Source organism: Nyctibius grandis, chromosome 4 (genome assembly GCF_013368605.1).
Source record: "Nyctibius grandis isolate bNycGra1 chromosome 4, bNycGra1.pri, whole genome shotgun sequence".
Taxonomy (NCBI): Eukaryota; Metazoa; Chordata; class Aves; order Nyctibiiformes; family Nyctibiidae; genus Nyctibius; species Nyctibius grandis.
In genome coordinates this window covers 55,378,599-55,402,442 of record NC_090661.1, presented here as the reverse complement: position 1 = coordinate 55,402,442, position 23,844 = coordinate 55,378,599, and the positions used below count along the sequence as shown (strand labels likewise).

The 23,844-nt window shown below is 37.8% G+C and overlaps 2 protein-coding genes across 6 annotated transcripts; both read left to right on the top strand.

Moving 5' to 3' along the window:
• The first annotated feature begins 54 nt into the window (after positions 1–54).
• On the top strand, positions 55–3,697 carry NDUFB1 (NADH:ubiquinone oxidoreductase subunit B1). Of its 4 annotated transcripts, none has more exons than XM_068398363.1 (3): positions 55–139; positions 1,110–1,254; positions 3,347–3,697. In XM_068398363.1, exons 2-3 carry the CDS (start codon positions 1,115–1,117, stop codon positions 3,381–3,383), a joined length of 177 nt encoding a protein of 58 aa, XP_068254464.1. In that variant the 5' UTR covers positions 55–139; positions 1,110–1,114; the 3' UTR covers positions 3,384–3,697. The 4 variants fall into 4 exon arrangements, with proteins under 4 accessions (XP_068254464.1, XP_068254466.1, XP_068254467.1 ...); XM_068398365.1 differs by having other exon boundaries at positions 56–139; positions 1,113–1,254; XM_068398366.1 differs by lacking the exon at positions 55–139 and adding an exon at positions 288–609 and having other exon boundaries at positions 1,113–1,254.
• Positions 3,698–4,263: 566 nt separating this feature from the next.
• Positions 4,264–21,879, top strand: ATXN3 (ataxin 3). Of its 2 annotated transcripts, XM_068398968.1 has the most exons (11): positions 4,264–4,313; positions 7,992–8,156; positions 8,691–8,735; positions 10,095–10,180; positions 10,595–10,661; positions 13,042–13,129; positions 13,382–13,514; positions 14,626–14,801; positions 15,221–15,347; positions 16,103–16,191; positions 16,914–21,879. In XM_068398968.1, exons 1-11 carry the CDS (start codon positions 4,290–4,292, stop codon positions 17,003–17,005), a joined length of 1,092 nt encoding a protein of 363 aa, XP_068255069.1. In that variant the 5' UTR covers positions 4,264–4,289; the 3' UTR covers positions 17,006–21,879. The 2 variants fall into 2 exon arrangements, with proteins under 2 accessions (XP_068255069.1, XP_068255070.1); XM_068398969.1 differs by lacking the exons at positions 4,264–4,313; positions 7,992–8,156; positions 8,691–8,735 and adding an exon at positions 8,971–9,050.
• Positions 21,880–23,844: the final 1,965 nt, after the last annotated feature.

Below are 23,844 nucleotides of genomic sequence, written 5' to 3'. Positions count from 1 at the left end.
CGGCACCACCGCGAAGCCGCCGGGGGTGAGGGCCCTCCTCCCCCGCTCCCTGCGCAGCCGGTGGGCTCTCCCGGCCTGCTTGCGCAGCCCGTTGCCCTTGGTCTGGCCGCTACGCTGGGCCCGGCGGCAGCGAGGAGTGGTAACGGCGGGGACCGGCAGCGGGGCGAGAGGGTCTACCGGCGTGAGCCTTCCCTGGGAGCGCCTGGCCCTGTCCCCCATCCCTTCGGCCGGGACACGGGGCCGGGCGGGAGCGCCCCTCAGCCCCGGGGCTGTACGGCGCCGTTGTCCCTGCGGGCACGGGCGTGGGGGGGACGGTCGGGTGTCCCAGGCAGGGTTGGGGTAGCGTTTCATCGCGCCCGGCGGAGCCGGGAGTGCTGGCAGGGCCCTCTCGTGGGTCAGTGCCGTGAACGCCGGCCCGAGCCGCCATCGCGGCCTGGAGAGGGCAGCGCCTCCCGCCGTGCCCCCCCACCGCCTGAGGGGCTTGGCGGGCCGCTGCCCCGCCGCTCGTGTCGGTCCGCTGTAATTAGTGTGTCGTTTAGAGCTCACAGCTGTATGACTTCCTTGGTGTCTCTTACAACTTCCAGCAAGACGCTAGCCTGGAAGGCTTTGGTTAGTGAGATTGGAAAAAGCTCGCTGGATTTTAGAAATGTCCTTTCTTCTTTATGTGTCAGTTCCCCACTGAATGTATGGTTTATCTTTCAGCCTCGTTACAGATAATAAAGGGTCCATCTACAGGAGTTTAGGTTATAAATGCATTTGTAATGTTTTACAGAACAGCAAACTTCATTAGAGTTACTTTAATGGGTGAATTAGAACATTTAAATGGAACTGTTTCACCACGGATATCTTAAAAGAGGTGTTCCAATTCTCTTTTGTTTTAGGATAAAATCCTATTTCCCAGGGCCAAGAGTTAGTAAGGATTATTATTTCTAAGAGACCTGTGTGTGGATTTGAGAACAGCATGTGTCTCGTAGGAAGTGTTTGATGGCCTTCATGTTTTTTATGCTGTATTAGGATCCTAGTTAAGTGAGATTAAAGGTGCCAGGTATGCAACAGTTTCCATGTACAGCTTTATCAATAACTCTTACCTGTTATGCTTTTCTTTCTAGCAGTCATGGTGAATTTTGCCCAAGCTGTGCGTGATCACTGGGTTCACATCCTTGTTCCCTTAGGATTTGTGATTGGATGCTATTTGGACAGATGGAATGATGAAAAACTGTCAACCTTCAGAAACAAGAGCTTACTATATAGGAGGTCTGCTTTATGATGCCTCTTAAATATATATATTCAGTTATTTTGCAAAGTGCTTCTCTGTTCTTTTTGAGAGTCTTAAGTATGAAAGAAAAATCAGTGGTGCTGTCAAAATATTAAAGGGAAGAAAGCCCTAAAAATTTCAGCAAGCATTGATGAAGGGTTTTAGGTCACTAATGCCCTCTGAAAATGGGGTCTTTAGGAGCCATCTTAGTAATGAAAGAAAGGATGTATAGTTCTATCAGTTTGACACTTTCGTCAAAATATTTGATTTAAAATAATTAATTGCACTAGTGAAGTGTTGATGTTAATAAATTTTATCTGTAGAAGCAAGAAAAACATGCAGATATTAGTGAACATTAAGACACTGATTTGTATCTAAAGAAACTTGCTGGAAGGGTGCACTACACAAGTCAAAAATATAAAGTAAACATATTTAATAAGCAAATGAATAAGAAACTTATGTTGCTAGAAAAAGGTCCTTAACTAAAACTTAGCCATTTGCTTTCATTATACTTTGTCCTTTACAGCATAGTTAACTGAGTAAGAAAGTAAGCTTATGACATAATTCACACCACTGTTACATTTAGTCTTTACTATATAGGAATTCTTAGTGCCTAGCACTGTTGTTTTTAAAACAAAAAATAAATTTGCAATGCTACCAATAAAATGGAATCTTGAAGTAAAAAATATTATTTCAAACTTCACTAGAAAATGTACTTTCAAGGAAAACCTCTAATATGTTTTATGGGGGAGGTTGTAAATTAGGCCAGGGGATAATTTGTGAAGGTGTGTACCTAACAAAATAATGTTAAATGTATGTTAACTGGGGGAGCAGAGTTATAAAATGTACTTTAATGTAAAAAATAAATAACAAGTTAGGGAAGTATTTTCAGTAGGTATGAATTTTCTTATTCTCTATGTCCTTGAAGATTCTACAGGTGGGAGAATGCAGTGTCTTGCATCTTGTTGTTTGTAAACTGAAAACGGAAAATTATATTTTTTGGCTCCTAATTAGTTTTTTATTAACTAATTATTGATTTGAAATCCAGTAATTTGAAAAAAGAAGGTATTTTCGCATTAGTATAAAAGGCCTTGGCTCTCCAAAGCTTATTAATCGTCAACTGCTGTCAAGTTCTTAGTCATGAAATGTGGAAACCATTATTTTGTCTCTCTCTAAAACTTGAGTGGGAAGCACAGTGCTTGAATTTTAATTTTCAGCTTTTCAGTGGATTATAGCAAACTTCTGTCTTAAAATTACTGCAGCACTTTTTAACTAAATTCTTCTTTAAATTTGTGTCATTTTAAAATAATAACTGAGTTTTGAAAACTTAACGTATCTTTAAATGTTTATGTTGGCAACTGCTGTATCTTCACTGAAGGATACAATTATATACACTAATCGGTTTGGGCTTACTGGCTGACTTCTCAGGGAGAATTTAGATAAATTAATGCATTGCCTCATCTCTATAATTTCTCCTAATGCTGTGTTAGACCATACGGTTAATGGAACAACAGAAAAAAAACCCACGCTGCATAGCATGGACTAATAGTAGCAATGTTGTTATCAGTTGCAGGTGGATTTCTTTTTTAATCTTGCCTCAGCTAAATTAGTTCTGAGTTAGAAAGTAACCTTATGACATAATCCACCCTGCTGTTACGTTCGCACTTTTCTTACTGGAGTTGCTGGTGAAGTTGGGCAGGTATTTCAGCATATTGCAAAAATCCCCTCTGCTTGCACACCTAGTTCTCTTCCCAGTAAAGTAATGAATTTTTGTTTTTAAAAGAAATAGAATTTTTCCTTTTGGATCCCATTATGTAAAAAGTCTGTCAGCTCCTCAGTGGTCAGCAGTTTTGTGCTTCCATTTAACTGAATGGGAGTTAAGAGGACTCAATCCATTGAAGCTTTGGAAAGAAAAGAGGAAGCTTATCAGTATTGACAGATGTTTAACTGACAAGGATTGCAAGGAAAGGTCAATTTATGCTTAACTCTCACAGTTAAGGTATTCTAGAATAATTACATTTATTAGTAATTATTTCTACAAAAATTATCCTAATTTTAGTCTCTTTCCTCTTTTTTTTTTCCTTTCCACAGAGAGTTGAAGCCTGGTGAAGAAGTTACATGGAAATAAAAGCTGCTGATGAAATGGAAAATATTCTCATTTGAGTCAGTCATCTTAATCTCACACGTTGAAAGAATAAGATTATGGTTTTTTATCTTGAGAGAATATGTAAAGATACATATGTAATGTAAGGAACACCTGCAATTCATCAGTGCTAGTTTAATTTCCAATTGTACTTTTTGGAAGATGATTTATTTACATGACTAATATGTGTCCAGGAATTCTATTAGTCCCTAAGTGTTGAGAAACTTTTGTCCTCAGAAGTCACACGCTGGAGGTAGGGAGGAAGAATTATATAATAAAGAAAAACTATGCAGAAACTATGATCTGTATGATGTGGAATGCGTGTATTTATAGCTAATTTATGAACTAGCCTTCACAGGAATACTTAACATAGACCCAGAATGTGGTCGACAGTTCTTTGGGTTTTTTAATGGATTCTGAACAAGTTTCTTTTCAGATATCCTCCGTAGACCCGTTCGGAGCGGCAGCAAGCGGGGCCCTGCAGCTCTGTGACCGAGTGTGAGCAGGGGAAGGTGGCAGGGACGGGCAGCGGGTGGGAGCGCTGAGAGGACGGGCAGTGCTGGGTGACAGAGGGAGATCAGACCTTCCCGAGGGAGCAGGGAGTGAGGGTGTCCCGGAACGCCCGCCAGTAACGAGAACGGGTCGCGCCTCTCCGCTTCCCCCAGCGCTGCCCGGCGCCGAGTAGGGCCGCTGGCGGCGCATCAGCCCGGCGGCCTCCTTCCCGCCAGGGGGCGCCGCCGCGCCCGCCAGGCCTCGCGCTGGCCTCATCCGGGCGGCCTAGCCCAGCAGGGGGCCTGCGCGGATTGGCTGCAGCGGGTCGTTGAGCAAGGGAAGGTTTGATTGGCTGGGGAGGTCACGTGAGGCGGAGGCCGCTGGCCGTTGACAATAAACATGGAGTCAATCTTCCACGAGCGGGTAAGTGAGGGGCTGCGGGAGGGTCCCGCCCCTCGCAGAGGCCGGCCGGCGCAGGGGGAGCTGCGCCGTCGGTTGGCCGGCCGGGCGGGCGGGAGCGCTTTCTCTGAGGAGCTGTTGGGGGCGGCGGCCGGGTCTCCCGTTCCTGCGCCGGCCCCAGGGCAGCCGCCGGACCCCGCGGGGTACGCTTGGCCGGTGTCCTGCCCGGCCGGGCCGTGCTGTCCCTCCCTGGCACCCTTCCGGGGCCGGATGAGGCAGCGGCTCGGTCTCCTCTGTCCCAGGGGAGAGCTGGGGCCTTCTGGCGCGGCGGTGCCAGTGCTGGTGGCCCGGCCCAGCTCGGCTCTGCGGGGAAAGGAAATGTTACTGGAGATCAGAGGGTCAGGGCTGGGCCTCAGCGCTTCCTCTCGCACGGTGACTGCTCTTCTTGGGCCTTTAGAAATAGACCTCAAGTATAGGAAGGTGCAGGCTACAGCTGCTTCTGTTTCTTGAGAGAGAACTGGCATGGCTGAGAACTGAATATGAAGATGAGCAGCGTGAGGCAGGGCTGTGTCTGTGTGCTCAGACACGTCTCTTCACCTTGGCTGGCTTGGTGGGGGTTGTGTAATGAGCGGGGAAAGGGAGAGCTGTTAAGGAAATCATAATTCATATACTGTGCTTATGTGTATGCCGAACAGTGTTTCCTCATTTGGAGGACAAATGCTTCTATGAACTGCTGTGATTTATCCAGGGTCCCAAGTATGAGCTATTTATGCTTTAATGCTATTCAAATATAATTGTCTTTTTTTCATATACCTTGCCAATGTTTCTGCAGCTTTATTGTGTTAAGATTAACAGTAGTTTTTATACACTGTTCTCATGCATAATGGTTGGTTTACCTAACAAATAGAGCAAGATAGCTGTATAACTTTCTTAAAAAAATAAAATTACTATTCTGAAATCCATAGAACCTGAGGAGTGTTCTTTCAAACTAGGTTTGGGTAGCAAAACTTGGCAAGCATTGTGGTGTTAAACGGCTGCTGTTCAGAGGATGAGTGTTGGATTTCAGCCATTATGGCCTCTGCTACAGTGACCTTGAGTTCCAGTCTAGATTTGAAAATGAGTTCATAACAGGTGTACCTTTCTCTTATATGGCCTAGCCTATCACATAATGAAATGATAACTTTTTAATGACTGAGTTGCTTTGTAGTGTAATAACAAAACTGTTGAAGTGACAGAGCATAATATGTTCAAAGTTGTAAACCAATTGTAATTTGAGTTGCTGCAGGTTTTGGGGGTGGGAGGGGACAGTCTTGGGTGTCTCACATGAGAAACATAACTGCTTCCTGGTAAGTTAGTTATACAGTTCCAAACTTACACCTGAATGCCTGTTTTAAATTGGAGTACCAAATATTTTTATCTTATTATTCTAAGGAAAAATTAACTGAACCTCCATCTTTCTTCTTAAGGGGTATTTTTTTCCTCCCATCAAGTGCACTATCTCAGTTCCTGTCAAAATATTTAAAGTGCTGCATGTACATGCACACCCTCCACTTGAATCTGCACACTTCAGATGTTCCAATAAAAAGGTGTGAAAAACATGGTATTTATAAAGGAAATTTAACAAAACAAAAACCTAAGCAATGTGGCATTTTTAACAGGGGAATGACAATTGCAGAAAGTAGGGCTTAAGGAGCCCCTACCTTAGAAGTCGGCCCTTTCTTTGAAAAGATACAAGTGGTTGAAAACACTGAAAGCAGGACAGCAGTTTCTATGAGGATAGGTTTCAACGAGGGGATTTCAGATTATGGAAAGATGCAGTATTTTCTGCACAAAAAAGATGGAAGTTAATGTCTGTTAAAAACTGTAAGATCAGCTTTCTCTTTGCATTTTGCACTTAATATGTACAATTTTACATATGAAAATTAATGTTTATTCCTGTAAGATAAAACAGGAGTTCCTGTAAAAAAAAGGTCTTTTTAGTGAAATTAAGATTTAAGCCTGTAATACAACTTAATTTTCAAAGGTATTTTAATATCTCTCTGTTTCTAAATCGGCTTCGTATAATTCTTGTGGAGAAACCTGTGATTCTTGAGCAGGTTCTTCTGTTACAGTTTTATCATATCACTGGCAGCAGGGATGCGGTCCTGAAGGGACGGCAGCTAGTGTTTAGTCTTGAGGTTTCTTCTTGTGGGAAGAACATGTGCTGGAGGAGGTGCCTGGATTCCCCTGGACCCTGGCTGTACGGCCAGTTTCGCTTTAATAACTCGTTGCTCAGTTGAGTGAGGAAGCTTTAGGAAGATTCTGTAATCTGGGCTAAAGGGAACTTTTGAGGTTCCTGCTGTAAGGGAGATCATGGGAGATTTGTGCATATGACTTGTATGGGGCTTTCATTGAAGTTTAAAGAATATTCCTCCAAGGCATGGTCTTGGATTCTTAGTTTCTGTGGGTTTGGTGGGAGGGAGGGATGCTCTTTATTTTTGAGGGGTTTTAGTTTTATTTTTGATAGGGTTCATGCACATTAGAGTGCACTTTGCATTCTTTGTGTAAATAAAAATGAGGACTGATTAAAACAAAAGAGAAAAGCAGGATTTTAAAACTGATGTTAATCTTGTCTTGCACTTGTAGTTCAGTTATTTGTAAAGAAAGGTTGCATTTCATGGGAAACTGTAATTTGGTTGTTCTGGGTTTTTTCTTTTAACTAAGGCAGTATTTTATCTGCACTTATGAAAATGGTGGAGCCTGACATGCATTCATTCAGATCAGATATTTTTTTAATTTGTGCTACAAAAACATGACTGACATTTCTAATTTATTAATTTTTAATTTGGGTTGATAGTCTAAAAATGTTATGTTACATTTCTATTATTTCCTGTGTGCTGGATATGTAACAAAGTATCTGAAGTGTTTTCCATTTAAATGATTCATCAACAAAAAATATTTTAATTGTTTAATGTGCGGAATTTAATTTTTTTTTCCTGTCACCTCATCATTTTAGAACCAGTAGTATTAGCTTCTTTTACCTAGTTCCTATACATAAATTTCATGTGGAAAATGAGCTTTACTGCTCCTCCAGTTCCTAATCACTTTCTCGGCAATAAAGAAGTTGGTTATAAACTGAACTGGGTGAATAACCTGAAATGAAGGAAATAAATTCTGTAGATGTATAGTTTTAAATCTCTCCAGAGCCCTAACAGTCTGCTTTTCTTTAGCCACATATGGAGAGCAGATTGCTGATAGCCACACCTGGCAGGGAAGAAAAGTTAAAAAAGAACAAGAGCATCTGTTGCAGAAAACACTTGTTACTGGGAAGTAGAGATCTAAACTGTTTCATTTTCATGTGGTGATGATTCGGAAGAGGACGGAATCCATTGCCCTGATGGTTGCAGAGTTCTTGTGTGATTTGGTCACGCCATTGGCAATTTTTACAGTGTTTTCAAGAATAACATTTTTACATGAAATTTATTTCCTTTGAGGAAGTAAAGTAGTATGTGTGTTGACTTTTTTCTTTTTTCCCCATCAGATGGATGGGAGAGTTGTATTCTATAGCTTGCAGTGTAATACATCTGAAGAATATACGGCATTCTGGGTGAGCAGGGAGGGCAGGAAGTTTGCCAGAATGAAATGGTTGAGTCATTTTACAGAATAAAACATTAACGTGATTCTTTTGTTGTCTTTGGTATTTTTTTTCTCTTCCAATGTTAGCAAGAAGGCTCACTGTGTGCTCAGCACTGTCTGAATAATTTGCTACAAGGGGAATATTTTAGTCCGGTTGAGTTATCCTCTATTGCACAGCAGTTGGATGAGGAAGAAAGAATGAGAATGGCAGAGGGAGGAGTGTCTAGTGAAGAATATAGAACATTTTTACAGGTAAAATCTTCATTTGAGGTTGCTTGATATTTGCCTGAAATCTAATATTGTGTAGCACAGACCTGCTATTCTTGCGTAGCTAGAAAAGGCTAATTTCCTGGTGATAAAATTTCTTAAATTTATAGGCCTTTTCATTCATGCATTTTAACTTTGGCATTTTCAAATGTTACTAGTACAACTTTACAGTAACTCTACAAAAAGCTACATTATCTTCATCATACAGGTAGGAAGATCAGGCATGGCAAGGAGGTGTATCAGCAAGTTGCCTTTTGTTTTTGTAAGCCAGTGGCAGAGACAGGAACAGAAGTTCCCATGCCTGCCTGTCCTATAAGCACTGAGCATTTCTAATTTAAAGGTTTGAGTTTTTAAAATACCTAAATAAGCTTATTTATTAATCAGCCTTACAGACTAGGGCATGTTTAGTTGTTGCTTTAAGTATGTGCAGTTACATTTATTTTCAAAACTGAATTATTTCTGACCTTTTATGCTTACACCATTTTTCCCTTTTCTCCCTCCCAACCTCACACTGAGCAGCAGCCTTCTGTAAATATGGATGATAGTGGATTCTTCTCAATACAAGTAAGCACGGCTCTATACTGACAGAATTTTTGATTTATGCAGTATATGTTCTCTCATATAATTTAAATAGCATCGAGCTTTTTCATCTAGTTTCCAGTTTATAGGCTTAATGGGATTAAGTGCTGGACTTCTAAAGCTTCAGAGTGTTTTCCATTAAGAGCAGTGTCTTGCAGTTCTTCAGTTATGGGCCCTTAAACACATAGTAGAAGCCTGGACTCCTCAACTGTGAAATGACACCTGCTGGCAATAAGCTTGATTTCTAAGTTGCTTCTTATGGGCACTTCAGGTGTAGACGTTGGCTCCCATAGACTACAGGTGAGAAAGCAGACTTGAGATTGTTTTCTCAAATTATAGATTGTAAAGCCCTTGGCAATGGTTACATGGTTATCACAGCGATCTGCAGAGTGGAAAAAGCTGCAATATCTGCATTCTAGGTTTTATAACACACTCCAGATGCTTCAAGAGCTGGGTTTTTCTTTTTTTATTTTATTTTTTTTTTAAGGACTATAATGGAAAAGTAATTAATAAGAAATACTTAAACCAGAACAAGAACAAAAAAAGGCATTGAACACCGAACTGGGGCTTTTGTGTAGACCAGAGCTGTAGGCAACGCTTTGCACCTTTGGCTGCCTCCTGAGCTTTCAGAGGTGCTTGTCAACGTTCCAGAATCCCTCAAGAGCCTCTCTTCCTTGTGGCAGGAATGGACTGTTTTTCTATTCAGTGAAAAACCATTAACAGTTTGGCATTTCTTGTATTCTTGATTGTCTGCTTCAATATTGAAGCTGAGAAGACTGCTTCCTCATGTTCTACTTTTTTGTCCAGTCATTGCTACATAGTTGGCTTGCTGAAAGGAAGATGAATTGTTAATTTAAAATTTCTTACAGCGTTATTTCAGATAGCTTTAAAGAGTTATTGTAAAAGAGTTTGTGCTAATGTACCTGACTGATCCTGTGACAATTCAGTGGTACAAAATTTTCAATAGTTAACTGTGGGGAAGGATGACATTGTATTTGCAGGGGGAGGGAGGGCAGAGCACTACACTGAGAGCAGAGAGATGACAACTTATGAAGTGTCTGTGGGAGGTGAATTTACAGCTTTGTCTGGGGGAGTAAGCTTATCAACACATCTCAGTTAAATCCTAGTTTTGTTACTCACCCTTAGATATAGTATGCATGTTATGTTTGCATGTAGATTCATGACAGTTGCGTTTTGAATAATGTGATTCCTAGGTTTCCTAGCAATGTTTTGAAATACAAGTTCTATGAAAACAGCATAGTTGTTTATAGCAGCTGAGGTGGTTGCATTGCTTAAATTTAGATTGGATTGGTTTGACTAATGAAAAGTGCTATTTTTTCACAGGTTATAAGCAATGCCTTGAAAGTTTGGGGTTTAGAACTAATCCTCTTCAACAGCCCAGAGTATCAGAGGCTTGGGATCGACCCTATGTAAGACGTTTTTTTCTTAGCACCCTGCTTTCATTTTATGGAAAAATAATACTCTTAATCTATGATTTCAATCTTTCTTTAAAATTACTCTTTCAAGCTCTGTTGCATTCTGATGTTTTTGTTATCCCCTCTGTCTTTAATTTTTTCCTTTTGGGGGTATATATGAGCATCTGTCCTCTGTGCCTTGATGATATCTCAGTATCTGTGGCATCACAGGTATATGGAGATTTCAGTAATGTTGACAACTTCCTAAATGTTATAAAAGCAGTATGAGTACTCTAACATCAACAGTTGTATTACTGAAATTTCATTATATAAGTTTAAATTAGTGGTAAAAAACAACTTAAACATTAATATACACTTTAATATTAGAGTATTTAATTTTATCTATACCTTTTGTTTTTCTTTTCACAGAAATGAAAAATCATTTATTTGTAATTATAAGGAACACTGGTTTACAGTTCGAAAGTTAGGAAAACAGGTGACATTGTCTTTTTTATTTAAAACTGACTTCAGAATGGGGGTGGAATAGTGGTTGTGAGTAGACCATGTGTTGGCCTTTTGTGAGCCTTTGCTGCAATTTGCTTTAGTAGTATCCCATATTAACAAACAAAAAAAAAGAGTAAATGTTATATCACAAAAATACCAGGCAGCTTTTTATGAATGTTAGCCTGGGGAAAGACCCTAGGATCCATTCACCAGTGAACCTGTCCTCTAGGGAGCTGCAGCTCTGGTAGAGTCTGTGTGACATCTTAAGCTCTTTTCTTTCTTTTCTGCATGAAAAATAGCAGAAAAATTTTATGGGGGGGGAGAGGGAGGAGTCCTAGACAAGGATTAGGATCCCTATAGAATGCAAAATTACTTCAATGCACTAAATTATTGACATTATAAAAATAATTTTGCTCACTTAAATGGACAGTAGGTATAAGAAAAAGTTCACATTTCAAATGTATTAATATGTGATTGCTCATACTTAAGAGCATCCATCAGGATAAGGTTGGGGAAAGTAGAATCACAACTTAGCACTGTTTTAGAAAACTTTCTGAAACAGTTGTATCATAAGCAGGAAATAGACAATAAAGATAAGGGATGGCCGTACAAGTATATGGTACATATATAACTCCAGTCACATCCATGTCCCTTGTAACACCAGTGCAGTGTTTTATTTCAGTAGCCGATCATTGTTCTGAATCATACGGCATCAGCTTTTATACAACATAAGCTGGTTTGGTGTTTTGGTTTTTTTCAGGTTTTTTTTTTTGTCATAGAAAATGTTTATGAAATAGGCTTTTAAATTCTATAGTAGCGGACAGGAGTCTCTTTACCCATTTGGCTCATTTTGCAAGTGGTGACTACCACATTTCAAAAAAAAATTCACCTCTGAGTAAACAAACTAAACTGGTGTTCTGTTTTAGTTTATGGTTAATGTTTACAGGCATTTTTTGTATATTTGATATTGAAAAGGCTGAATGGTCTCTTAAAAGTACAGGAATGTTCCTTATTATATATACAACCACATTGAGTGGGATTTTGTGAAATTGCATTCTAGCCCAAAATGTTTTAAGTTGGAGGGGGGATGTCTTTTGCTTGTACATGTGGCTTGTAGCCACATGAAGGCAATACCAGGTGTCTGTTATCCAGAGAGTAATGAGAAAAGATAGACAAAATATGTAGACTTTGATTTGACCTGCTTCTCTCTGTTACAGTTAACACGAAATTAGTTTACCTTCCTCCTCCATATTCCCTTTTAAAAGTTTGTCTGTAATCTGTCCATCATATTTGTTTACATAACTTTTTGTTCCCCACTCCTACACTGGTGGTCTTCTTACCCTTTCCTAGTGGCAGAGGGTGTTTTTGACAAATTAAGTGACTGAATGATAGAATGGTAGATAGTCACCTACCTGTCTTCCAGCTGAATTATAGTATGGGCCTGACTGCAAGTGTATGACTGCATATATGGAAATTTGGGTAGATAAATGCATTTTTGTGAGAATGGAGATAGAATTGTCCTTCTACTATCTGAAATGATGCTTCCTGGTTAAAATTAGATAATATTGAACAAATGTGGTATAAAAAAGGTTCTTCAGATTGATTGTAATATATATGGGGTTTTAAAGGTAGAATATTTCGTTGCCCATGTTGAATATATTTCCTCTCTAGAAGAGGTATTATAAATGACTAGTTGTCTTCAGGGAACTATAAGTGATTTGTGTCCCCTAAATATATTTCAGGGGGACACGGAATATATATATCTCAAGTGTCCCCTATTGTAACATTATGCTGTACTATCACCATATTAAATTTGCATTCATTTTTCTTAATTTTTAAATTTAAAAATTATCTCAGAGAGAAGTAACCAATAGTTTTCAGCATCACCAGCTATTAAAGGTGGTATGTTTAATGAAAGTATTTCATGGAAAGAATTCAACTTCTGTTTCCTGTATCTCTTGATTTCTTAAGATACAGCATTAACCTTATGAAGCGTTTCCTCCTTCAGTAGTCTCGGAACAGATTTAAAACTAGGATTAAGCTGAAGTTTAGAATGATGTCTGAAATAATTCTTCTACCATTATATTTTGATTTATCTGTTTTAATTTGTTTGCCTGGTACCAGCGTTCAATAATGGGAGAGAGCATGCAGTAATTGCCCCGCTTCAGATCTCCTGTTAGCTGAAGAGTATTTGAAGGGTAACCTTTAGCAGTATAGGTATTGTGCTTCAAAAGACTTTTAATTTGATAATTTATTTTACTAGATTTATTCGGATATTCCATCATAGAAAATGACCACAATGTACAGAAATGGATTACCAAGTAATCTTTATGCTAATTTGTTCTCTCAAACCTTTTTTTTCTTAATTACAGTGGTTTAACTTGAACTCTCTCTTGATGGGTCCAGAACTAATATCAGATACATATCTTGCACTTTTCTTGGCTCAATTACAACAGGAAGGTAATAGTAACTTGCAGATGTTAAATCTCATTAATTAAAAGTAGGTAATAATCATTATTTATTAGAACTTACGCATTCAGTTAACTACCCTTAGTTTTATGATTGAAATAGTGAAATAACCCAAGTCCTTATAATGAAAGGTAGAGCCTTACATTGTAATAAATTACACATCATTGTGTTCCATATAGTGTGCATTTTAGAGTGTTTATGCATGCACCTTAATGCTGTAGACTTATGATTTATTTTTCTCAGGTTATTCCATATTTGTAGTAAAAGGTGACCTGCCAGACTGTGAGGCTGATCAGCTATTGCAGATGATTAGGGTACAGCAGATGCAGCGACCAAAACTAATTGGAGAAGAGACAGCACAGTTAAGAGATCAGAGGTAAGGTAAATAGTGATTTCATTTTAATAATGTTCAGGATGATTGGTTTCCAGGATTAATGCCTACATGGAGACAACCCCCTTAAGATGTAATTAGAAGTACCTTTAGTGCAATACGCTTACTACTGTTGCACACAGTAAAAGCAAGTTGGTAGAATACAAATGGTGCATTTTTAAGTGGGCAAAAACTACCTTAACAAGAATTCAATCTTCCCATGTGCGTAAGTGTTGTATAGTGCAGATTTTTAACTTCATGATTACTATATTTTTCCAATTATAGTAAAATGGGTTAGCAAATCTTACCAAACTGTGGTTAATAGAAATCAATCTATACTTAAGACTGGCTTGTGCATTCTTTCACAAGTAGAAACGAACAAGAAACCCATATCTGAATTCCATATCACGTAAATCATAACAGTATTCCCTTTTGGAATGATTTCACTGTAAATGTTGCGGTGCTGCTCTGTTGTGGTGTGTACTGCTAATATAAAACACCCTTGAAAGCATATAAAGTACTACTTCTGCAACAATTTTACCACATTTTCATAGTGAATAAATTGCATACTGATAAAAAGGCGTACAGCTTTTCAGAGGAATTAATTCATTATTATTTCTTCCTCTTTGTAAAGGTAAACTGGTATTGTAAATTGATGGAATAAAAACAAACTACTTGGCAGTAACATGGAAAGTATGTATAGTTTACAGAGATGCTGTAGTGTGGTCATCAAAGCTTCCTAAGAAGGAGACCACGTGCACTGTTTTCTGCTGGTGTAAGTGTTTAAATAGCAATAGGTTTAAATAACATGTATTACCGCTTTTTGTAGCCTTATTGTTTTTGAAGTTTTTCCTATTGAACAGATTCTTGTCAATATGTGCATGGGTTTAGAGTTGCATAGTTTCATTTTTACAGTGCAAGCTCTGCTTGCAGCTCTCATGCTTTTTCATGTAGAAATTAAAATATTTGTTTATATAACAGATTTTCACAATAGAAATGTTATTTTCCAAAGCTAAAAAATAGAATTAAATCAGCAGAAAATATTTACTTTAAATCTCACAGTAAAAGTTAATATCATCTCTCTCTGAATTTGGCCATAAATGTATCAATTTCACAGGCTACCCAGAAGTGATGTGGGCCAAGCAATAGAAGTTAACCAACCTTTTGATGGAACAGGCATGTTAGATGAAGATGAAGAGAACTTTCAGAGAGCCCTGGCTCTGAGTAGGCAGGAAATTGATATGGAAGATGAAGAAGCTGATCTTCGCAGAGCCATTCAACTCAGCATGCAAGGTGCAGTGCTCACCTAAATTTCTCTTACAGTGTTCACGTTGCTTCTGCTTTAGGCAGCTACTGAAATCAGTTTCAGTCAGCCACTTTTTTTCAGAGAGCATCAGGCTCTCTGAAAAGACTGGCTTTGAGGCATGGAAGGACAATTGAGAATTTCTTGTAGCAACTTTCATGTTAGCATTGATCATCAGGAAGCAAGAACAAATTTGCAAAGCGTGGCAGAAGGGGAGGGAAACAGTCCTAAGGTGAGGAGGAGAGAGAGTATCGAGTGAAATTAGCTTAGGTGCTTATTTCTCCAACGTGCTTATTTTCCAACAAGTATCTTTCTTCCTCTCAAATTTGAAGACATTTTCTTAAGCTATATTTCATTTACTAACTTCATTTTACTGTAATTATTAGGATATTTTATGTTCTGGTTTTAGGTAGTCGTCGAAGTGAGTTCTCGGACTCAGAATTACCACAGAATGTTCCTCAGTTGCCTCACACCAGTCAGACAGACTCCCTTTCTTCAGAAGAACTGCGAAGGAGAAGACAAGCATATTTTGAAAAGTAAAGTAGTTGATAGAAAACCGCATGTGGAAGTACTTGTCGTATTTTTCAGTGCTTTTGGGGCGTGAGTGGGTTTCTGACTGAGGTCCAGCTTAACTTCTATCTCTTAACGTGTTTTCATAACAGTACCTGAATTTTGCTATTCCCAGATGGTTCCTATGAAGAAAACAAATCTGTAAATAAGAGGGGATCTGTTAGTAATGCAACATCAGTCTTGTGAAGAAAGAAAACAGACATGTGTTAGAAGTCTTTTAAACGAAATCCTCTCAACTTCTGTAATTATATTTCCGAAGAAAAGTATTCTTTCTCTAAGACTTTGCTTCTGGTAATGATGCCTCTAATGTGCATCACATGAAAGCGTTCTAGATGATATTTTATGTTGTGGTTCTGGAGTACCTTCTTAATACATAATTGGGGTATTGTGGCTTCACCTTCTCTGTCTCCTAGTGATGGAAGAAATAAAGACCAGGGAGAAATGCTATGGATTGGAGGAGGTAGACTTTGCATGAGAGGATGAAAATGCAGAACATTAGAATTCTGGGAAAATAGTAAGGTGGCTTGGAATATAATGTTGGGAAGCTAGGTGTCTGAAGGTTCCCAGGGTGAAGCAATTGAAGAGATTTTAGGTGCAGGGGTCTTATTGTACCAAACAGCTTCTAATTCTCACTCTTGGCCTTCCTTAAAATGGAATAGACTCGATACAGGTCTCATACTGATGTTAATCATCTTCTCTTATAAATTTATAACACTTTCAGGCAGCAACAACAGCTACAGCAGCAAGATCAGACCCTGAACCTACATGATAAGCCAACTCTGAGCTCAAGCACTCTGGAAGCTGACCCAGGTGTTGCTTTTTAAACTTATTTCCAACACTGAAATGCTTATGTGTTTTCGACCTTTGTGCTGTGCTGTGTTTCCTAACTTTCCTTGTCTGCCTGCTTCATTGCTCCAGCAGCCATTCAGGCTATGTGTCACAGCCATTACTCTTTTTGGCAGTGAAGCAAAGGATTACTTTCTTGAAAAGCCTGTTCTGCTTTGAATGTCAATATCCTGTTTCAAAGTGAAGAGCATTACTGTTAGACCATTTGAGTTCTAGCTTTGCTTTTTGTTGTTTTGTTTGTCGTGAGCATTACAAATTGTAATCTTTGGGATTTGTGCCAACAATTTGTTTGCAAAATGATGTTTAAAGTTGTATGACAATGTAATAAACTTGAAGTAATATCTGACAAAATTACTGGAACCAGCTTTCAGTAGAACATAAGTATGTAGGCCTTACCAATATTAAGTATTGGTGATACCAAATTAATGTGTATTACTTGTTACGAACTGATCAATGTTTGGACTCGATGATCCCAGAGGTCTCTTCCAGCCTGACTGATTGATTCTGTGTGATTGTGGATGGAAAGCTAAGTGCAAAATGTTCAATGATTTTAAAAAACAAAACCAGTTTTGGAGGTGGGGTGGAAACAGGTGGGTGTGGACAAAAGGGACAAAGAAAGCATTTAACTACAGTTGAGAACTAGCTCTGTGCATTTATTACAACGTATATGCATTTATTTTCTTTAGGAGGTGATATGAGTGAAGAAGACATGCTTCAAGCAGCCATGAATATGTCTCTGGAATCTGTTAGAAACCACTTGAATACAGAAGAGAAATGACATAACTTTTTTTTTTTTTCCCCTCTTATTGTCAAAACACTAAGTCTACATTATAATTTTACTGTGTGGATGTTGCACAAGCAGGGTTCATTTCAGAGTTCTCAAAGCAGGAATGAAAGGGGGGCTGGAGGTCAGAGTTTAGAGGGAATTCGCAAATAAAAAGATTGCACTAATTTAGAAAACTGTAGCACTCCTACTACAGAACATCTGTTCACAAGAGTAGCTGTATTAAAATTATTTAAACTGTTCACATGGGCAAAGTTAAACATGTAGCAGCTGTAACTTGCATTTCAAAAGCAAGTTTAAATTGTTTTGAAGAATTCCATAGAAAATACAAAAGGTGCCGAAAACCAGCATCAAATTTATTTCCTTCAGTACTAATGGAAAAATACATACAAGTAATAAGTTGTGCTCATAAATGACTAAGTTCTTTATAAGAAACCACTTAAAATGGGAAAAATAATTAAATTCTGTTTATCTTAGATAATTTATTTTGTGATTGTTTATTCTGAATGACTTAATGTCAACTTTTCAGTCCTGCTGTCCACTTTTGAAATGACCCATTCTGCAGGAGAAACATGAATCCATAAATTTCATACTTTGCAGTTAAAGAGGAAATCTTCAGTGTATTGTTGATTACGATGTTACTCCTGAATCTTTCAGTGATTTCCAACCTTGTAACGTTTTCTGGTTTTACTTTCAGTTCCAACTGTAAAATTTTCATATCCATGTTTAAAGTATGATTTTTGCATTGCCCTATTGACTTTTGGCAGATAACTTGCTGCCTTTGCTTTGTTTTTTTTAATTTGTTTTTGTTTTCTCATGCTCTTTCTAGTTAATACCACTGTTTTTACTGTAGAAGTAGCATATAATCAATTGGGTTAAACAGGTTTTCTACCTCTTCTGGAGTCTTTTTGCCTCTTCAAGCTCAACCCTTCATTCTGACCTTTCAATATGAAAGATCTGTAACTGAGTCTAGGAGAAAGGACTGAGGGGATTTAGGTGCCATAAAGTCAGTGCCACACACGTAAGGTGCGTTCCTGCAGTCTGAAATGACCCCTGTGCAAGTAGCTCTTTTATGAATGAATATTTATGTTTGTGTGGTTGTTCTTTCTGAAATGCTTTTTATGAGTGTCTGTCAGAATGTTGCAGCTTTTTCAGGAATGGCCTTTATTCATGCACCTTACAACTTTTTATCATGCTATTTCTGATCCTGAGAAAAACTGGGGAGCAACGTGTGTGAGATAGCTTATTCTATTGGTTGGAAGATGTGTGCTTTGATATCCGGGATGAATGTGTAACAGGGTGACCAAACCTGACTTTCAACTTCAGTGCAACAGTTGAGATAAGTTTCATTTTCCTAAATGGTGCTTGAAATACAAATTCTGTTTACATAACAATTATATGGAAGTATGTTGTAGATAAGAGTATGTAAGCTGTAGTCCACTTAATGCATTAACAGTTAGCACAGGCATTCTAAAATCTTTTGAAGATAACTCCAAATTTCTTTATCAAAATATTCTAAAGTTATATCATTGCACAATAGTAACATTTAATTAAAATCAGTATGAAATGAATGGTAACTAGATGGAAATATACATTCAACATCAAGTAGTACTGTATATGAAAGGGCTCTTACCTCTCAGTAAAGATTTGTTTACAGCAATGGTTTCTTGATAGCTTAGAATATTATTATATTCTACATAATTAGGCTAAATTCTGTTTTCATTACGTGTGTGCTGAATTTCCACCAATGTCACCAGAACCACTGGTGTGTGTAAGACTATGGATTTTGGCATGACACAGCACTACTTTTTAAAAGCTGATTTTAAATTTTGTTTTTTTTAAATAATCCTGTCATGTATATTATAATTAATATCTGTAATGTCTCAAATTAATACAGCTAAACAATGGCTTTAAAAGTCCATGTGTGCATATGCCATTTTGAAATGCTGTTACTTTTCAGGATGTAAATGTCTGCTTTCAGTTTAAAATTTATATGAAAGTGAAACAGGAAAGCACTGAATTATTTCTTCGCTCACCTGTAAATTATCCACAGCTTTAATTTTCCTTCTTTTGTTGTGCCATAAACTGATTCTAGAATAAGACTGTCCTTTTTATAAATAGGTATAGGCTGGCAATTTGATACCAATACTTGGAACTTGGACCTTTTATCCTCTGTTATAAGAATATAATAAAAAAGTATTATTTCTATAGCTATATAGTGTAGCATCCCTATATTAAAAAAAAAATCTAAGCCCCTTGAATTGCATTAACTGTAACCTGTGACATTTACATGTTTGTATAATCACTAAAGCATGGAGGTTTGCATTTGAACTTTCCTGTCACTTTGTAAGTTACTTCATCCCCCAAGTGTTTTAATATGTAAGGAATATAACATAACAGTGCCTGAAAAGCACAACTGTGTCAGCCATTACAGGGCTAACTGCATTCCTTTCTGTGTAGAAACGTCGTCACTCTACAAATACCAATTTGATTTTCAGAGGAATGTCAAGGTTAAAGTAGGCGTATTTGCCTAGTCAAGCAGTTAAGAGGTAGCAATTTAAACTCTGTATGTTTATTGCGCCAAAGGAAAAGACTAATACTAATTGCTGGCAGTACATATTTTATAACCCAGACCTAAAGTTCAAAAAGCATGGACCTGCCAAGAAGCTATCAATAAAAAGCTGATCTCATTTTTTGGCGTGCATTGTTTCAGTGGTAGACAGTTCTCAACGTGGCGGAACTATGATCATAAGGCATTTACTAATTTAGACTCTATTCCTAGTGTTATCTGTTCTGTCAAGCTGAAGGTTTTTTTCCCCACGTTGTAGCTTTAGACCAAAGTCCGTTGTAAAGGAGCAGAAATGGATTTTTTTTTTTATTACAGTGTGATATTTGAAGGAATTTCAGGCTTCATTCATCCAACCCATTTTTACTGTCTTCCTCACATGTTCATGTGACATAATTTGTGGTTTTCTGCCTATAGAAATCAAAGGGGTAGGGGGAATGAGTGATACTTACATTAAATATCTTCCAAAATTAGTTCTGTAAATATAATTCTGTAAACTGCTTTCATGGTCTTGTAATGAGGGCAGGAGAAAAAAGTGTTGCAATGCAGTCATGCTTGAATGTAATTCTTGTTAGGCACAGCAGGTATAAATATGAGCTATTTAAATGCTCATATTTTTCTGGGCTTGAGACTAGTCTATACAATACTAGCTTACTCTCCAACATTTGAGCTCCTTGTGTCCTTCAAACAACTTCAAGTTCAAATGTAATTTTCAGCTAATGTACTCTTATTTTTCATACTTACTTAGTTTGCAGACTACTTAAAAATAACCAATACAAAGTTAAATCTCCAATGTGTTTTAATGTTGGACTATTGCTTCTATTACAAATCTATAAAATGGTGGGGAGTTTAAAATAGCTTCTGCACATGTCTAGTAAACAATCCTATTTCTGTATCTTAGATAAATATTGTCATTTGTAAGCTGCTTTGTTTTATTATAAAACTCACAGGCTTTTAAAAACGAATGTGTTACACTTCTAAAATGTCTGAAATTTTCTAGAATTTAGTTACTATTTCAAACATAATGATAAAAACTTACAAAGGGTGGCCTTTTTACTGAGAAATATTACGGAGAGTGGGATTGGAGAACTCTAGAACTCAGACTGATAAAGAAATATTACTGTACAATTCATGTTACCAGCACATACTTTTAAAGGAATCAAAAAAAAGAATCCAAGGAAAAGAAAAGTAGAAGTGGAAACCTTTTTTAAGGGCTTAGATATAAAATTATGTTGCTCACTTGGTAAGCCATTACTGTCTTGCATAAAACAAACACCTCCTGGGAAATCTTCATAGTTACTCACAAATTATAAAAAAAAAAAAAAAAGGAAAAAAGGTCTAACAGGTAACACCTATATACCCATTCCCCACATACACATAATCAGTTGTTCAAGTAAGACCAATACTCTATATTAATACATTTGAACTGGCCTGGTCTAAATATTCAATTCTTTAGTTTCAAATTAGTAGCTTGTTTGTGTTGTATCCAGGCTTGCATCTTAAAAGCATGAGCTGTTTTATAATAAACCTTTTTTTTACCTGTATACACACATTTTGCCTTATTTGCATTTCAGACATGGAGGGAATGCTTTAGTGTATAACCTACCATAGTCACCTCCTTCCCCAGTTACAGTTCTTCTGAATGTTGAAATACATGTGACTTTTCAACTGCTTTTACCAGATCAAAACGTTTTTACTTTATTTTCTTTGTTAAGAACAGCAAATAATTGTTACTACAGGGAGATTTTTTTTTTTTTACACATGCCCCCCCCGCCCAGTATAGCCACTGTATGAATTCAGGAGGGGAAGCTTACAAAAGGGTTTGAATAGAAAGGGATGTAATATTTAAATGCCACTGTGCAAAAAAAGGAGAAAAACCTTGATATTGTCTTTAAAGCATGCAAGCATTGATTAAAATTTTATTTTTTGCTACATGAAACCCAATGTGTACAAAACAGTGTAGAGTTAGGGTTTTGGAAGGGAATAATTTTTTTCATCTCTTGCCTAATAGTTGTGTATTTTAGAAATCATTTTCAGTAATAGATTTTTCATCTTGAGACTCTGCTTTCAGTATAATGTCTTTGACTCTGGGTTCCTATACAATTTTTGTCTCTATTTTGTGTATATAAAGCATATAATACCGAAAAGATTAAAAAAAGGAAAGCTGAAATGCTTTGTCATTGTTTTCACTGGAAAATGGCAGTGCTCTTTGATATTTTGAAAATGCTCTCCAAATAGGCACGAATATATATGGTTGTATTTGATATCACTTTTTTTAAATAAATATGATTATAGCTTCTAATGTTTCTCTCGACCCGAGTCTTTGCATATGTGCTTTCCCTTATATGTGGATTGGGCACAGAATCATCAAACACTAAAATCTCATCTCTGATACCGATGGACTTTGCACCAGATTTTGTGTATATACATTAGCAGTGGGCTAATTTTCTGTTGCTCATAACTGACGTTTTGTCATCTCTGATGCCTTTTCATCTCTTGATATTTCAAAATTTATGTAAAGACACTCCTGTTAGGAAGAAAGTTGATGCCGATTATAGTTATGCTATATCTTTAAAAATTGTATGCTTTCTAATTTTAATGTTTGCTGTTTTGCTACCAGAATACACATGCTTTGTGACACAATGCACTGTTGTTGTAGCTCAGTCAATCCACAGAGTACACTGGATGATTTCTGTGTACCTTTATCAGCAGTAGTTGAAACCAGTCAGCTAAAGAGTGAGTTGCAATGCTAAATAGTCAGTTTCTAGCTTTTCAAGATTAGTAATTTTAAAAAGTGGGAAAAAAGCCCTCTGTGCCACTTTATCGACTTCTTGCCTTAATCTGGCATTATAAAATGAACCACAATAGGAGACATTTTTATAATCTATTTTTAAAAGTCTGGAGGACATCTCTGTTCTTATTTGAAAATATTAAGACGGTTTCCCATTAAATTGAATTAACCAAACACTATTGGAAAAGATGACACATCTTTTATCTCTTGTGGACCCATATGGTTTTTGTTAGAACTATGGTGTAGGGTGTTTTAAGCATTGTAAACATTTCATTTCCATTAAACCCAGTGTTTTAAATTAAAACTAACAAAACAGATTAAGATACATGTTTATGTTTCATGCTACATCACAACACTAGTAACTTCCTACAATTCTGGTGCCTGTTTTGGGGGTTTTTTTTTGAGCTACAAATGGATTTGAAGTAGTGTATGATTGTTTTTATTATGGATAATTGTAAGGGTGGTAAGTACACTATTTAACATTTGGTAATGTATAAACCTGATGGAAAGATTCTTCACTGAAGAAGAGGGAAAGCAATTTTCATTAGAAAACTCTTGCACCTGGCAGCTATTTCAGTTCCTTCTAAATTCTAAACTCCTAGACCACATACTATGCCCAGCCTCAAAGTTGCGTCTGAGTGACAGTTGGCAGTAACACAAAAAGGCAATCCAGTATTGCAGGCCAGCTATGAGCCCCTCACCAAGGCTCTGCCAGGTATGCGTTGGGAAGCAACAAGCAGGTTTTTCCATAGCTGCCTGGTAACGTTTGTCAGCTTATCACTCTAGAGCATGTTTTGTGCCTGCTGCATTCTCAGCTCCTCTCTGAAAATGCTAAGATTTCACCTGTGAAATGCTCTTTCTTCTCAGCTTCATTTTACCATTCATGTGGTGCTTTAATTATTTATCTTTTTATGTAGGTACTAATCTGAAACTATCAATGAGCTAGCTGCCCTGTATTTTATTTCCATTATTGGCAATTTTTTATATCAGTATCGTTCCTACTGTTTCAATCCTGCATTCGCTCTCTAACAGTGCAGTACTCCTTGTAGTCCCTAATAATTTTAAATACTCATTTGATCAAAGACAAAAAGAACTTTGAATCAGACCAGCATCAGGGTTGTGGTTGGAAATCCAACCAAGCATTTATCGCATCTACATCCAAAGCAGAAGGGGGCCTGGTGTTTCAGGAACTTGCGTATTTTGTAAAAACATGTATTTGAATACAAAATATCTCCCTTCTTGCAGCAGTTGGAGGTTGTTTTGTTAATGACATGACCCAAGAATGTGTATGTAACAAGGCTTGGGTTCATGTTAATCACAGGGTGTAACCGGCCCAGCCTGATGCCCGGCTGACATGCCTGTGGTGTGCAGGGCGTGCCCCATCACCCGCCGCTTTGCCCAGCGCTGCAGGGCAGGCTGCCCGCCCGGCCTCATCCTCTGCCTGTAACCGGCGCAGCTTCTGCGTTCCCTCAACTT

Coding starts and splice junctions, on each gene's coding strand:
- NDUFB1 (XM_068398363.1), top strand. CDS start 1,115: ATGGTGAATTTTGCCCAAGCTGTGCGTGATCACTGGGTTCACATCCTT. Junction 1,255..3,346: donor AAGAGCTTACTATATAGGAG/GTCTGCTTTATG, acceptor TCCTTTCCACAG/AGAGTTGAAGCCTGGTGAAG.
- ATXN3 (XM_068398968.1), top strand. CDS start 4,290: ATGGAGTCAATCTTCCACGAGCGG. Junction 13,130..13,381: donor GGCTCAATTACAACAGGAAG/GTAATAGTAACT, acceptor TATTTTTCTCAG/GTTATTCCATATTTGTAGTA. Junction 15,348..16,102: donor AGACAAGCATATTTTGAAAA/GTAAAGTAGTTG, acceptor TAACACTTTCAG/GCAGCAACAACAGCTACAGC.